This window comes from Otolemur garnettii, unplaced genomic scaffold (genome assembly GCF_000181295.1).
Source record: "Otolemur garnettii isolate 467f Iridium unplaced genomic scaffold, OtoGar3 scaffold00035, whole genome shotgun sequence".
NCBI classification, from domain to species: Eukaryota; Metazoa; Chordata; class Mammalia; order Primates; family Galagidae; genus Otolemur; species Otolemur garnettii.
In genome coordinates this window covers 7,162,865-7,180,164 of record NW_003852430.1, presented here as the reverse complement: position 1 = coordinate 7,180,164, position 17,300 = coordinate 7,162,865, and the positions used below count along the sequence as shown (strand labels likewise).

Here is a 17,300-nt window from a genome sequence, read left to right as displayed (position 1 = left end):
GGACCCGGCCTCTCGGTTTAACTGGTTCTTTGCCCGCTCTCTTTCTCCCCCAGCCTCTCAGCACCTCAGCTGAAGACAGAGAGGACTCCACAGAACTGGGCATGCCTAATAACCAGGGAAGGCTTGGGCTGCAAGAAGAAAGCGTTTGCACCTTCCGAGCTCCCCTCCCCTCTGCAGCTACCTCCTGTCAGTCAGGCGACTCGACGTGCCGCCTGGCCCAATGAGAGCCCGCAGCCTTCGTGAGGGTCCCGCCTCTCCTGGCACCGCCACCAATGAGTGGCTGGCGGAGGTGGGCCGCGCCCTGCTCCCGCCTCTTCAGTTAGGGCCGCTGGTGTGAGCCTGGGCTCCGCGCGAGCGAGGGACGACGGAAGGGACGGGCAGGTGTGGGCGCGAGGCCGCGTAGCCCGACGGCGGGAGTCGCAGGCGCGTGGTGCATGGGCCAGTGAGGACGCGCAGAAGTCCCCTGGCGGCGCGGAGGAGGAGCAGCGCGGAGCAAGGCTCTGCCCCGCGACCCTGCGTCCGAGCGAGCGGAACCTCGCGCTTCGCCCAGGGACAGTCCGAAGTCCGCGCTATGGAAGAGGAGAAATATTTGCCTGAGCTGATGGCAGAGAAAGATAGCCTGGATCCATCTTTTGTGCATGCATCGCGCCTTTTGGCAGAAGGTAGGACTTACCCCCCACAGATGGGCACAGACCGCCTGCTGCCCACCTCGGCCGCGGCTCGATTCGGGGAGTTAAGTTGGGGAGGGATGCCTGTCTCCGCCTTCGCAGAAACTGTCCCCCTGAAGATGCTGGCTTCAGAGCTCCGGCGCACAGTGATGCTCCTTCTCCAGGTCTTAATTGGGGACGATCAAAGCTGTCTGATCTAGTGGCAGTGGTGATGTGACCTGTTAGGATCATTGGTAGAGAAACCATAAAGTGTAACGCGGTCTACAGGGACACTGCCACTTCGCACAGGGAACACACATCAGTTTGGAAGTAAATGGTGATCAGAGTAGTGTTCTGAGGGCTTCTTAGCTACCAACCAGCATTTCTTCTTCTTTTTCTTTTTTCTCCTTTTATTTTCTCTCTTTCCTGTTTTTCTTTTCTTTTCTTTTTCTGTTTTGGGGGCTGCATTTGGAAAGTGACTCTGATACCCTTTAATTAAAGTCGTTCCTATGGAAAGTCTTAGAATTTACCCAGATGAAGCTATGCATGTTCTTGTGTGTATGTGAATGGGGTGAGGAGAAGCTGAAGTGCTTATAAATTTATCTGAAGTGCGATGATTGGGTACTTTGTAAGATACTGCTCCCTGGGAACACTCCGTAATTGATCAACTGATTTACCAAGTGTGCATTTTCTTTTGTGTACCTGTAACGTTAAAGGAGATTTCATTCCCTTAGGAACACATGCCTAGTCTTCTGCATTGCTTTGAAAGGTTGTTTTTAAAACACACACACACAAACTTCTGTATGACAAATATTAAACAGATTACTCCATTTATCGTGGATAAATGCTGTCCTCTAACTGCTAAAGACACCCCTGATATCTGTAGTAGTTTGCACATGCCTTTTAAAAACATCTGCAGATTTTTTTGGATGAATGCTTCATTAATAATGAATTGCTTAATCATCAAATTGGCTACAAGGCAGTTTTGTAGCCAGGTTGTTATGGACTTACTGAAAACAAAAAACTAAAAGGGACAACTTCCTCTACCTAAGCCCTTCAGCATTAAAACAATTTTTTTGAGACTTAGTTGTACCATAGACGGATAAATTCTGATCCTCCATATGTGATGCAACTAGGCATTAGATTTATTTTAATATTTTATTGATGGATTGTTATTTATGATGACATTAAAGTGTAAGGTGTTTTTCCACGCTTGCATTGCATTCTAAACCATTAGGAAAAGATTTATAGTCAAAACATGAGACGTTAAAAGAGCTATAATGTTTTCAAGGAAAAAAATTGTTTTGGAGATAAGAATGGAGGTAAAATTCAGTCAGACTGACTACATTCTTGCATACTAAATGAAAAAAAATATTAAAATGGAAGAATAAAGGCAATTTACAAATTAAATTTTTCTACTCTTTTGTTACAAAAGGACAACTACATAAAAATATTAGGAAAATGACAAGTGAATACTTAAAATTGCTTGAAATGATTAAAGTGCAGTTAAGCCTTCTAAAACAATTTAATATATTCTCCATAACTTTCTTCATTTAACCAGTGATTTCTTTAAATTGAAAAAAATGTAAATTGATCATTTTCTCTGACCTGCTAATTGGAGTTCTATTTGGGACAACTGGCTCAATGATGAATTCATCAATCATTAATGTGAGTTATTGTACTTGAAAACTGCCAACCAAAAGAAATTCATAAAAGAAACTCTTAAAAGAATACGTAGGTATTTTTGTGCCTGGAAAAACCCTCAGAGAAGGCTATGCACCTGGTTCCTTAACATTTTATCTTTCCCAGGAATTTGGTTTCTTGATACAGTAGTTAGGAACCGGTTCTGGTCTATGCTGTAATTTGATTTTTTCCCAGCAGGGGGAAGTATGTTCCGCTTTTGTAAAGAATTAGGAGGCAAGGCTTATATAGAGAAAAGCATCTAAGTAAGAAACAAAGAGGGTGCCCAAATTTCACTGAAATCATAATAAGGAAAAGAGAATGGAGAATGTGATGATAATAATCTCGAAGTACTTAAGGAGTCATGCAAAAGATGCTTAGTGTTTAAATTACTTCTCTAATTGTCATGGACTTTACGCATGCTTATTAAAGAGTATAAAATGGGTGTTCTTTGGAATCTTAATCAATCTTAATGTACTTTTTTTGTGATAAATCTTTTATTATCTTTCCAATGTCCATTGCCAAGATTTCCAGGTTTTGTTTCAGATCTTTATAGAAAAGTATTTTTGACACGATTTTATTTCCCATACCTGAAAATGCACTGATTGGAGGCAGTGGCTATAAATACATCTGACATAGATATTCATTTGGAAAGAGGGTGCATAGTGAAGTACATTCAGTCTGTGCCGTGCAGACAGTGTCAAGCCTGAGTGAGAAATAAAAATGATCCAGGTGATTCAGTGTTTCAGAATGATTTTCCAGAAGCTAATGTATATCAGGGTAGTGATTTAAACCAATGAGCTTTCACAGTGAGTTGCTTTGCTGTTGATTGGTGATAGGTGCAAATCAGTGCCAATTGCCACTGCTTTATTTATTTAGAGTTGAAGCCTGTGGGGTTAACATCACTACTTTGTTACCGTGTTGTTTCTGTTATACACCATAGTTTGTTTTATTTTACTTGTTTCTGCTGGGTATTTTCAATAGGAATGATTGTGAGAAAGATACTCAAAGAACCCAATTTTTGTTTTGTATTTGTTACTTAGAAGAGAACTGGAATAGTAAGAGGAGTGTTTGTAATATGCTAAATGAATTAGAATAATTTGTTATGGAAGGTGCTTTCGAATTTGATAGAACAGCAAACTCAGCGTGATCCTTGAAGTTCTACATAGACTGTGAATTTGCTTGCCAGATGAAATTACATGAGGTTATTTATATCGATGCTACTTCTGGGAAGTGCATTAAACTGTGAATCAGGATACCTGGATTTTCATTCCACATTTACCTCAGCTAAATCTCAGTTAAAGTTCTCTTCCCTGGGCCAAGTTTCCTTGTCTCTCAATAGCAGGAGTTGAACTAGATGATCTATGTGTCTCTTTGCAATTCTAATTAAGTCTCCGGCTATTGCCAATGCAAAGGGGTGATGTTTGTACATTCAGAAATCAATGGCTGCCCATTTTTGAAACTTTTCAAATTCTCTCTTACATTTAATGATTAATATATTTATTGTACTACAATGGAATCTGAAGCTTGAATACATTATTTTGAGCACTGAGAACAGATTCATGTTCTTACGTCTATTGAACTATTATTAGGGTTGAGCCCCCAAATGTACATACTTATAAATATTCTTGTCTAGAAATATTCCGTGTCTGCTGACAGACATAGATTTGTTTACATTTATAGATTTAATTATGGTAATTCTGTACTTCTAGGAATATGACGAATTCTTGTCCGGTTGAGAATGTTTGGGGCTTTATTCTCTAACCTGAATTCTTCTCAAACATCAGTGGACTCACCACTGTTTTGGTTAACTCATAAAATTGCAAAGTCAAATATTGCCAACTATCCCAGTAATTGAAAAACCCGAGGTTTTTTTGAAAAACTCAAGGTACTAGTTGCATCCTTTGGTGAAAAGTCTGGCCTGCTATCTAGGATATCATTTTTGCAAATACGAAAGAGCTCTTAAAAACAGGAGAACGACAGGGATTACTATTTAGCACAAGTGCTGATTTGTAGTGACACTTAACACTTTTAGATTTGCAAGAAGGATCATTTTTTAAATTTAGTTTGCCTTTCCTAAATAGTTTCTATGAAGCTTGAGCCATGTTTAAATTATAGAAGTTATTGATATATGCTTCTGATAGTGTTCATAAAACTCTTTAAAGTGACTTTTCTTTTATGTTTTTTCTTTCAATAGATTTGGGATAATCTTTTTTTTTATGTTTCCTAAACAAAAAAAAACATGGACAAAAGAAACAAATTCAAGTTATTTTTTGATCTGTAGTTAAAACAAATTCAAAACATAAACCACTTGGGAAGAGTATTCACATGTCTCCCTACTATAAAATATGGACTGTGTCATTTTTAAAACTCAGTTTCTTCATCCATAAAACAGGAAAAGCAATAGCTACAAGGCAGGGTGGTATTTTAAGGTTAAAAATTTTTGTGATAATAGAAACAGTATTTTACATAAATGTAACAAAAATATGTCAGAAATTATACAAATATAAGAGAATGCTCTTAAGATTTTTTGTGATATCTAATGTCATTGTGGACTTTACCTCAGTTTGAATCTAGCTTTTATAAGATGATAAGTAAGCATTGCCTTACTCTGAGTCATTACAGAGTGAAATGTGAAGTCATAAACCAAACTATGAAATAAATTATCTGATGAAAAATGATTCCAAATAGGGTTTTTAAGATATCATGTTCTCAAGTTGTTACCTTGAATTTGAGCTGGTCCTGTTTCTTTTTAAGGTAATTCCAGACCTCCTCTTTTTTTTTTTTTTAATTAAATCATAAAGAGGTAGATCATGTATACCTTAATGCATTTATGGGGTACAATGTGCTGATTTCATATACAATCTGGAATGCTTACATCGTACTTGTTAATATATCCTTCACTTCATTTACTTAATTATTGTGATAAGACATTTATACTCTATACTAATAGATCCAACACATACCCTTGTAATATGCACAGATGTGTATATGTAATATCCATAGGTGTGATCCCACCATTCACCCTCCCTCCATCTGATCTCTCCCCACTCCCTCCTTCATCCTGGGCCATAGTTGTGATCTGTTCTTCATATGAAAGTATGAATGATTGTAAATTGGTTTCCTAATAGTACTGAGTACATTGGATACTTTTTGCTCCATTCTTGATATACTTTACTAAGCTCCAGCTCCATCCATGTAAACATAAAAAAAGTAAAGTCTCCACCTTTTTTAAGGCTGCATAATATTCCGTGGTGTACATATACCACAATTTATTAATCCATTCATGGGTCCTTGGGCACTTCAGCTTCTTCCATGACTTGGCAATTATGAATTGAGCTTCAATAAACAATCTGGTGCAAATATCTTTGTTGCAAAGTAATTTCTGGTCTTTTGGATATACACCTAGTAGAGGAATTGCAGGATCGAACAGCAGGTCTACTTTAAGATCCCTGAGTATTCTCCATACTTCTTTGCAAAAGGAATGTATTAGCTTGCATTCCCACCAGCAATGAGAAGTGTTCCCTTTTCTCTTAAACCCACACATCCTTCATGCTCAGCAGATTATTTCATCATCTCTTTTACTGAAGGAAATGAATAAATCTGGCCTGGTGTTCCTCAGCCTCCTACCATCTACAATCTTCCAAGCACATCCTCCCTATCCTTCATTCTCAGAAGATCCATGCTTCTCTTTCATTCAAGGCTGACCTGCTCACTCAGGTCCTTCCCCCTGATCCTCTTGGTCATCTTTGGACTCCTTCTGTAGTTACATCATTTCTTTATTATCTCCCAACTTCTTTCTCCCTGCCTACCCTTTCTTTATGGCAGACTGTGAGCTTGATCTAATATGAATAACTTTTAAAGAATCAAATATTTGTTTCACTCGCCAAAAGTAAGGAACCTAATGTCTCTTGACACTTATCTTCTCTGATGCCCTTCACACTCCTGATAATATTAGTCCCTGCCTCACTTTCTTAACTACTTCTTAAATCTTTTCAGTCTGGCTCCTGTCCTCATCACTGTCCTGAAACTGTGACCCTAGTGAAAGAGGAATCTCCTAATTTCTAGATCTAATAAAATTTTTCTGACCTCTCTTCAGGTCTGTTGGCTGTACTTTCCACTGTTGATATTCTGTGAGTTTCTGTCCATCTGCCTTATCTTCTCAACACTATACACCACTGGTTTTACTTTATTCTCTGATCTTTTCTTGCCCTCAGCACCCTCCATTCCTCTTCCCCCTGCCCAGGACATACAGTGCTGTTACAGTGATTCATTCAAAATTAAAGTCTGACCATATCAAACTTCTTAACAATTTCTATTGCAATAATTATTGCAGTAATTTCCTGCAAGGTGTAATCCATACTCCTTGACATTCTAACAATATGCCTACCTCCCCAGGTTCATTTATTGAACCTTTTATTTAATTTATCTCAGATATACCAAACTGCTTACAGTTTACTCTCTTGTACCCCCTCCCTCCTTCCCATATGGAAACACAGAAATGTATTTTTCCCTTGTTCCTATAATGAACAATTCTAGGTCGCTGTCCACACCACTGCTACTTTGTAAAGACTGGGTTGTCTCTGTCACTAGTGTGTGAGCCCCTTAAGGAGCAGAGCTGAGTCTTATCAGCATAAGGCCTATGGAGATGCTCTGCAGATGCCTGAGAGACTTTTCTCTATGGGTCTCTGACTCCTGTTGACCTCTCGACCACCACTTCTGCACGTGACCCTCACTCCTCTTCTGCCTAAGTTGTTGTACAGATTGGAACCTCGATTTGCAATGCTCTTCCTAGCTTTTTCCCCTGATTATAATTTCTACTCAACAAAACTGAGTTGGCTGTTTCTTCTAAGAAACCTTTCATAACGGCTTCCTCATCCTCGTCATTATAAATTGAGGGCACTTCTGGTTTTCTTCTTGACCTTTCCATGTCTATAACATTGCAACAGGCAATTCTGTTTGATGTTGTCTGTCTCCCCCTCTAAGCTTGAGGGCCAGACTGTGACTTCTGTTTCTGAATCCTTAATGCTTGCCTTCATTCTTATGTATAGAAAACTTTAAAAAGTGTTCATTCAGTGAATGTCGCTGACCTCAGGGACTTTCTTTCACCTACTGTGTGTTTAGGAGGTATCTCCAGTAATAAATTCCAGGAATTTGATCATTCTTCAGTTTAATCGTACTTTGCGGTGGTTTCATTCAAAACCACAGGGGAGAACTTTGAACGTCTCCATTCATTTTTTTCTAAACTTGTTAATTTGAAGTAATTACACATTTGCAGGAAGTTGCAAAGATAGTGCCGAGAGGGTCCTCAGAAGCTGTATTTATTTCTTTGGCGTTTAGACTAAGGCTTTTATTTTATTCTTTATTTGGTCTGCTTCTGTTAATGTTTCTGGATTGCCACCTTTCCCCGTTCCCAGTCTGGCATCCGTGAGCCAGACAAGAAAATTTGGAGAACCCTGTCGCATGTCATTCCTGAGGCTTGTGCTACTGGGCCAGTCCTCCTCCTCCTTTTCACCTTCCACAGAGTCTTCTGATGTTTGTTTTATATGTAATGCCCAGTCCCCTTTTATCTGTGTGTGTTAAATTATGTATTTGTAAAATTTTCTGGTGAATATATATTAGACCTTGCATGATAATATTTCATTCATTAATGATAAAAAATAATGAGCATGACAAAGATAATTCCATCTGGATAATGGACACAGTGTTTTTCTCTTTGTCTCATTTTAAGGTTTTTTTTTTTTTTTTTTTTTACAGTATAGTATGTGACAGTGGAGAAAAAAATGAAACTTGATCATTATTCTCAGTCTCACTTTACGTGCACAGTTTAGAGTGAAGCTCTTTGTCCCTGCAGCAGCTGTAGAAGCAAAGGAAGTGAGTTTTAGAGATAATTTTTATAAACTCCTTTGAAATAATTGTGTACCATCATCAGCTTTCTCTACATACTTATTTGTTGGACAGTACATTTGATCTCTTTTTTTTGTTTTGATTTGCACATATTATAAGAAATATATCTTAGTTGGAAATGCATTGTGACACCAATTTGTTTTGTTCATGCTGCAAACAGTGTAAGATTTAAATATTCACAGATTAAAATATGGTCCTTCCCCCGTGAAATAGTGAATCCCAATAGAATAAGCAGAATCCAGAAGTATTTTTTATTAAGATAGAGTGCTCAGTAATAGCTGTTCTTTCAGATGAATATTACCAAGTACCTATGTTATATGATGCCCTAATTTTCTCAAGCGTAGAGTTCTGTAATTATTGCATCTTTAATTTGTCAAATACTTGCGACGTCATGGCCAAGTATTCTGTTTTCCAATCACTATTAGATTTCTTGGGGGGAAGGGGAAACAAGTCATTTTTAGCGTATCCTCCATTGTTTACCTCTAGTCTCATGAATATTACTTTCAAAAAGATTTTGCAGTAGAGAAAGACAAAAAAAAGAACACTTGAGTAACAAATAGGTTCTTTGCCATAGATAACCTTATAATTTAGGTGCTCAGTGAATTCCATAGGGCTGGGGCTGCTGCATTTGACTACACAATCATACATGCCCTTGAATGCATGTCACTAACACCTGACTGTGGTATGTGCTGTTAGTATATGAAGTGGTATCAGATAGTTAATTTATGAGGTTTATCATCTGTAGAGGATCCAGCTGTGTGTATGTGCGTGTATAGTATAAGTAAGGGTTCCTGGAAGGTCTACTAGGTTTTCCATGAATTTTAGAGATAGTTGATGCCAGGATTGAAAGGAGGTGATAAGTCCTATTGCTGATGGTAGTCAGAGACTCCTCCTCCTCCATCATTGTTGTCAACATTCATTGGCAAGTTACTCCTGCCAGTCACTGTAACGCTCTGCATGCATTACCACGGTGAATCCACCCACCCATCTTATCGCCTAGTTATTGGTTTGACAAATGAGAATACTTAATGTTTAAAAAATTTATGCCAAGTCCCACAGCAAATAAATTATAGAGCTGAAACCCAGGCTTTGTCACCCAGAAGCCATGTGTAACCATTACACAGTACTGCCTCCTCTGGCCCAAGTTTAGTCAGACTCCGAAGGAGCCCTGATATTAATACGCAGAGTTAGTGTAGGAAATCAACATTGTTGTTGCCATCGACTTCTGAGCTCTGTTTCTGAATGCAAATTATAGATAAATTGTTATATAACATCATACAGTAAGTAGAGCTTAAAAAATCAAGCACATTTTGAATTGGATTTTACCTAAGTATAGAATTGGGTTAAGGATCTTTGAGACAGCCTGTATTTTCCAAATAATTCATACTGATTTTTGTTTCTTAGAGATCTTCGCGGTGAGGTGGCAGGGCACAGGAGAACATTTCAGATTTTTTTTTTTTTTCAAAAGGGACCGGGGAACTTTGTGTGATTTGGAGGTACTTATATTTTCTGAATTCTTCCAGAAACAAAGTCTTCTCTTGTATCTTAAGGCACTGAGGATTTTCTTTAACATTTAGAGGTGAGCAGATTTCACATTTGGTCAGAAACAGATAACTTGACAACATAGTTTGCTTTAAGTGTTATCTATTGGTTCTGTGGTTTTAGGATTTAATAACTTTGACAGAGAACGGCTGGTGTTATTGTACTGTTATCAGAAATGGCACAATCAATGTCTGTTTCCTTTAGAACATTAAAGATTAGGTTTTACTCTTAGAGAAAAAGCTGAATAGGTGTGTTTTCTCGAGAGCGTAGATATTTTTAGCAAGTTCATAGATTAGTATGTTAGATGATGATGGGCCCTGATGGCAGCTCAGGGGAGGGGGCTCAGGGTGATGAAATCACAGTGAAGAGGCTGAAGAAGAAATGTGTTTAATTTTGAGAACGGGGTGACTAAACGGATAACTACTTTAATTGAATCTGCACAGTGGCTTAGGTGCTTACATTATATCCCGAAAGGCAGGCGATATCGTACCTATTTTATGGGAAAAGATACAAGAGGAATATTAGGTAGCATAAAGAATTTGGATTTTTTAAAGCAATACATCAGAAATTAATGTCCAAGAAAATAGTGTCAGGACACAGCCAGCAGACATTGGGCATGAAACGATATTGAAGAACATTACTTGTCTAAGGGAATATCAGAAATTTTTGAGAGTTCAAGAACTAGGTTACTGCAGAATTTATATCCTTCAAAATAAATTTCTTCAGGAAATTTGAGGATATTTTACTGGAAATTTGATTTACATGCAACCGTACGTTTATTGTATAAAAGATGTCTCTAAAATGCAAACAGGGGATGAATGACTAACTAGTAGAATACAATTACTGTGACACGTTTATTAGTGTCAATGTTACAAATGGAGACGTTTAAGTAAGTATAAATTCGTATTAAGGATTTTCCATATTTCTAGACAGTCTAAGTTTCTTTTTCTGGAAGGCAAAAAGTACAAGCTGCCTTTTCATCCATCTAAGACCTGGCAGAAGAGGGGGCCTTTAAGGAATGGTGTGAAGATGGAAGGCCACTTGCTATGCTGAAGCAGGTGGCATTTTATTATATGAGATTGCTTTGGAATGGACTTCAGGATGATGGACGGCTGTGCATTAAGCTAGTCTTCTGAAATTAGTGAAGGTTGGAAATTATGTTACCTTCACATAAGGAAAATCGGATGGAATGAAACCTTATGATAATTAAAAGCTATTTGATGGAGTCAGATGAAGTGGTAAGTGTTTGAATAGTTTGCAATAAGCCAATGGCGTCCCTTTGAGTTACTCAGCAGTGTGTGTACGTGCATGTGTACACACGTATATATAAGCATACACCAGACATAGGGGAGCGAGAATACACAATACAGACCCAGTCCACTTGGTCCTTATTATCTGTGCTTCTCATCACTATCTGAGGCTTACATTAAGGTTGAGGAGAGGTCAGGAGATTCAGGCAATTAAATACGGAATTTCCATAGCATCTTCAAAGTTTAATGAAAAGGGAAATACATTGTGCTTGAGGAGTTCAGGATAGGGCACGTAAAGAAGTCTTCGGAGATTGTGGAAGTCTTCAAAGGGAAGAGGCATATTAGCGAGACCTGACAAATAGTGGGGTATGTCCTGGATTCAGTGAAGAAGAAGCTATCATCTGGAGAGAATTATACATGAATATAGCAGACAGCATCTCCAAACCTGGCTAGAAAGGGAACATTTATTCAAATAGGTAGAAGTTAAGCATGCTTGGAAGATACACTAAAAGGGAATGAATCAGGACAAGTGGGTGATAGAGGCTCATCACACACACCTTGTAAACCGTGCTAAGAACATCAGACTCTATGCTTAAAGCAACAGTAAATCATTGAGGAATTTTTAAAGGGGCAAGCATTATATCAGAACTGCATTGAAAATATAATGTGGTTGCCTCATCGGAGACTGTATTAGATGCATCTCGGGGATGGGCAGACCATCCAGAAGCTCAAATGGCAATTCAGGAGAGAGGTTTGGTGACCTTAATCCCAATGACGAGATGCAGGCAGGGAAAGGTAAGCAGATCTAAGAAATTTGAAAGTAAGATGTAAAGGATTGGCTTTGATAGAGGGGCTGAACTGCAAAGGGTGATTAAAGTTGGATCCTGGTTATTTCTTTATAACTGGTTTAATGGTGGTGCCGGTTACTGAGATGTTTATTAAAAGGAGGTTGGTGTTGAATTTATGTGGATACACATCAAAGAACCTGTGGAATGTTCAAGTAAAAATGCAGGTGGAGAGAGGAGTCTGAAGAAAGATCTCTGCTGCAAATGACGGTTTATGTTTCAGCAGCACTGGGTGGTAATTGACCTTGGGAGTGGAAGAAATCACCGGAGATCATACAAAGTGCAGTAGGAAGGAAACGTCAGGAAAAATTATGAGGAATATCAGTATTGAAGGGAAGGACTGAAGAAAAACAGTCTGCAAAGGACTGCAAGGCGTTTGCTAGAATGTAGATGGGACAGATCAAGTTCAGTGTCAAGTGAACAGGGTATTTGAAGAATGAAGGATTTCGTTAGTCCTCTCTGGTGTTACAGACCGATCCAGTGAGGCAATGATTTAAGAACTCTAATAAATTTGGCAACAATGCATAGACAGAAAAGGGGGAGGTAGAGAAAATCCATAGTTTTTCAGGTTGAGGAGTGAATAGGGAGCAAGTCTGTGGGAGGACGCTGGAAAATCCTTCCAAGAACTTTGACTTCAGAGGAGAGAAAACCTGGGAGTCATTCCTGTGTTGAATGGTGTGTCATTGATAATGTGTCATCGTTTTGCCCTGCAAAAAGCAGTTTTGTGTGGTTTAACCTATAGAAGGGAGAGCAGAATGAGTGAGGCATTGGAGTGTCATGGTTAAAAGGACGTATGCTGTGGCTGGATTCTCTATTAGTTCCTATATTTAGAGACCTGTATTTTCTTTTTTTAGTGAGTTACTTTTAAGTTTCTGCATGTTGCTTTTTCCATAAAGTAGGGGCACTATTAATTCTCAGCTAACAGAATAGTGACAGGTGCATATGATGGTTCCTTTTGTTCGCTTTTTTTTATTAAGTCGTATACACATAGATCATGAATACATTTATGCGTATGTGGGGTTCAATGGGTTGATTTTTTTATACAATTTGGAGTGCTCACATCAAACTAATTAATAAAGCTTTCACCTCATACTTGATTATTGTGTTAAGATGTTTATGTTCTATACTTACTAACTTTGACTTGTACCCTTGCAATATGCTCCGTAGGTGTGGTCCCACCATTTTCCCTCCCTCTATCAAACCTAACCCCCCCCCGCCCTCTCCATTTTTCTCCTTTATCCTGGGCTATAGGTGTGATCTATCTTTCATAAGAAAGCATGAGTAAATACAAATTGGTTTCATAGAAGTACTGAGCACATTGGATACTTTGTCTTCCATTCTTGAGATACTTTAATTAGGAGAATATATTCCAGCTCTACCCATGTAAATATAAAAGAGGTAAAGTCTCCATCTTTTTAAGGCTGCATGGTATTCCATGGCATTATTATTAATTTATTAATTAAAATTTATTAATCCATTCATGGGTTGATGGGCACTTGGACTTCTTCCATGACTTGGCTTTTACAAATTGAGCTGCAATGAATAATCTGGTGCAAATATCTTTTTTGCCAAGTGATTTTTGGTCTTTTGGATGTACTCCTAGTAGAGCAATTGCAGGATCCAATGGCAGGTCTATTTTTAGATCCCTGAGTGTTATCCAAACTTCTTTCCAAAAGGAACGTACTAGCTTGCATTCCCACCGGCAGTGCAGAAGTGTTCCTTTTTCTCCACATCCAACATCTGTAGTTTTGGGATTTTGTTATGTGGGCTACTCTTACTGGAGTTAAATGGTATCTCAAAGTGGTTTTGATTTGCATTTCTCTGATGATTAGAGATGATGAGCTTTTATTCATATGCCTGTAGACTATATACCTGTCTTCTTCAGAGAAGCTTCTGTTTAAGTCTCTTGCCCATAGTGAAATGGGATCACTCTTGCTAACTTTCTTAGTGTAACATGGAACGTCCTTTTACAAAACTATATCCAGTATCACAATACTGTAAAATCCATTCTTATTCCTTTTCTAGGATGTCCTTGGAATGCCAAATCTTTCTGTAAAAGTCATTGCATGCCCCCAGTTTTTCCTTTGTTCTTACTGATGTGGCACTTGCGACTTTGCTGACTGCTGCCACTATTTCCATAGTTTCTCCCCTTGGGTTTGTACTTCTACACTCACTATGGAAATTTACTGCCTCCGTGCTGGTCGGCAACGCTGTGATCCCTAGTGCACACATCATGAGCTGCCTGAATCTGCTCAAACTCGTCTTGTAATGTGAGCCGTTTTTCTTTTACTGATTGAGATTGTAGCGTGAAAAGATAAATGTGTTATTATTAATATCTTCCAACATATCCCTATGTATTGGAGGAAATAATGATTATGTTGTATCCAAGAGGAAAGATAAGCTTATGTATCACTGTCAGGCACTGCTTAACAACCAGGATGTGTTCTGAGAAATGCATTGTTAGGGGACTTAATCTTTGTGTGAACAGCATGGCGTGTACTTCAACAAACGTAGGTGGCATAGTCTACTGCACCCCCAGGCTACGTGGCACAGGCTATTGCTCCAAGGGCACAAGCCCGTACAGCATATGACTACACTGAGTACTGTAGGGAAGTGGAACACAGAGAAATATTTGCATATGTCAACATATCTCAACATAGAAAAAGCATATTAAAATAAATATTTGTGTATTTAAACATATAAAAGGTACAATAAACATATGGCATAAAAAATTAAAAAAATGGTGCACCTGTATAGGACATGTACCCTGAATGGAGCTTGGAGTACTGGAAACTGCTCTGGGTGGATCACAGAGAGTGAGTGTAAGTAAATGCGAAGGCCTAGGACTTTACAAACAGTGGATGCTTAGGATATGCTAAATATTAAAAAGTCCTTCTTCAATAATAAATTGACCTTAGCTTACTTTATAAACTTTTAAAATTAAAAACAAAGCCTTTTGACTCTTCTGTAATAACTCTTAAAACACAATCACTTTGTATAGCGGTACAGAAATATTCTTTCCTTCTAGCTATTTTTAATTTTTTTTTTTTTTTTTTTTTTTACTTTTTAATGTTTTATTGTTGTTGTGATAAACTAGGACCACACACACATTAGCCTAGAGCCACACAGGGTCAACATCACTGGTGTCACTGCCTTGCACCTCCACTTCCTGTCCCCCTGGACGGTCTTCAGGGCAAGACCATGAATGGAGCCGGCATGTCCGTTGATAACAACGCCTACTGGAATAACTCCTGAATGGCAGATATGACACTGTTTTATAGTGAACTTTTTCTTTATGTAAGTAGAGGAGTAAACTCTAAATGATAAAAAGTGTAGTATAGTAAATATGTCAACCAGTAACATGGCCACTTATTATCAAGTATTATATGTTGTGCATACTTGTATCTGCTATACCTTTATATTTCTGCCAGAGCAATAGTTTTTGGTGTTCCAGCATCACTACAAACATGAATATGTGTTGCAATAGATGTTAGCATGGCTGGAACGTGGGAATTTTTCAACACCTTTATCATCTTACAAGAGCACTATCTCACAGGTGTTTCAGTGTTGACTGAAATGTTTTTATGCAAAATATGGCCGTGCATATATTTTAGTTGTACGTTATGCAACAGGTATTATCATTTATGTTTGCGTATGGGATTGTTTGTGGATTTACAAGGTCATTACCTAAAATGCATTTCTTACTCTGGAATATTGAAAGCTACTATTCTCGTAGAAAAAGACGTGGTAGGTAAAGTCAAAATACAAACGGTTTGAATCCAAGATCCTGGTCCCTTTGTGCCTGTGGCCAGATTTCTAATTTGAGTTTTTGTTTCCTCATCTATGAAACAGGCTCCCACCAACTGTCTCACAGATCAGCTGAGGTTCTCCTGAGTCCTGTGTAAGTGTAGAATGTTGCACTGAAAGCAGAAATTAGTAAAAATTCTCTCTATATATTTTGCTTTGTCTAATTTTCTTACTTAAAAAAAATTGAGGTCAAATTTATGAACCGTGAGATGCAAGTTTTAGGTATAAAATTTGATACGCTTTGATAATTGTATAATCTTGTGTGAGTGATACGGTTTGCAAGGGAGGAAATATTCCTTTCAGCCCAGACCCTTGCTTCCCTTCTGCCCTTGTGGTAACCCCCATCTCCTTCAGCAAGCACCTGTTCTGATTCCTATCATGGTAGATAATTTTGGCTTTCCTTTAATGCTAATTAAATGGAATAATGTGGTCCTTACTCTTCCTTCTTTCTAAGTTCAGTGTGTCTTTGGTATTCACCTGTGTTGTTGCGTGTATTAACAGTTTATTTCTTTCGACGGTAGTGTAGTATTCCATTGCATACATCGTCCTAGTTTGTTTATCGAGTCTCTCTTATGGACGGAGCAATGAGCTGTTTGCAGGGTCAGCTGATGGACATGCTGTTCAGAACCTTCACAAACAGGATTCTTGTGGACACGTTTTCTTTACATTGAGCGGAATTACTGAGTCTTCAAACATATACAGAGAATGCTAAAAAATGTGCACATATTTTAAGAAAGGAAATAACTGTATTAAAGTTGTAATAATCAATATATAATGCCACCTTTTGTTATCTTGTATACTGAATCTTATATCTCTTATAATTGCAGAAGTCAAATGTGACTTGAGCATTTCAATTTTAACACTTTTTTCCTTTCTTAAAATATGAAAAATATATGTGTCTTTTTTGTCACCCTCTTTATGTGCTTCGCCTTTTATTATATAGGGCTACCAAACAATTTTCTAAAGTACTTACACTGTGTCACTCTCTTACCAGTGATACGTGACAATTCTGGCTGCTGCACTTACTTGCCAACGTTTAACGTTTGTTTTCTAGTGGTTTGAAGTGAGTGATAACTTATTGTGGTTTTAATTTGCATGTCCTTGATGATTAATGATACAGAGCAAGCTTTTTTTTTTTTTTTCTGAGACAGAGTCTCAGTGTGTCATCCCTAATAGAGTGCTATGACTTCACAGCTCACAGCAACCTCAAACTCTTGGGCTCAAGCAATTCTCTTGCCTCAGCCTTCTGAGTGCTGGGACTACAGGTGCCCACCACAATGCTGGGCTATTTTTTTTTAGAGATGGGGTCTCACTCTACTTCAGGCTGGTCTCCAACCTGTGAGCTCAGGAGATCCACCCACCTCATTCTCCCAAAGTGCTGGGATATAGGTGTGAGCCACTGCGCCCAGCTGCTGCTGCTGCTTCTTTTTTTTTTTTTGTCATTATATGTATTCTTATTTGAAATGTTTGCTTAGAATGCTAACTAATTTTTAATTGGGTTGTTGATCTTTGCTTTAGGAGTTATTTGTTCTGGATTTGTTTCCTTTGTTAAGTATTACAAATAAGTATTGCAAATATTTCTCCCAACATGTGGCTTAGATTTTTTTTTTTTTTTTTTTTTT

The 17,300-nt window shown here is 38.2% G+C and overlaps 1 protein-coding gene across 2 annotated transcripts in view; it reads left to right on the top strand.

The window, feature by feature from the left end:
* The first annotated feature begins 296 nt into the window (after positions 1-296).
* KHDRBS2 (KH RNA binding domain containing, signal transduction associated 2) overlaps positions 297-17,300 on the top strand; it is a 540,650-nt gene continuing 523,646 nt past the window's right edge. Inside the window, exon 1 of one of the 2 annotated variants that reach the window (XM_003789670.1) lies at positions 297-662. In XM_003789670.1, the coding sequence (XP_003789718.1) occupies positions 572-662 (91 nt within the window). In that variant the 5' untranslated portion in view covers positions 297-571. The remainder of the gene's footprint in view (positions 663-17,300) is intronic. The other variant, XM_023513145.1, reaches the window with a different exon arrangement.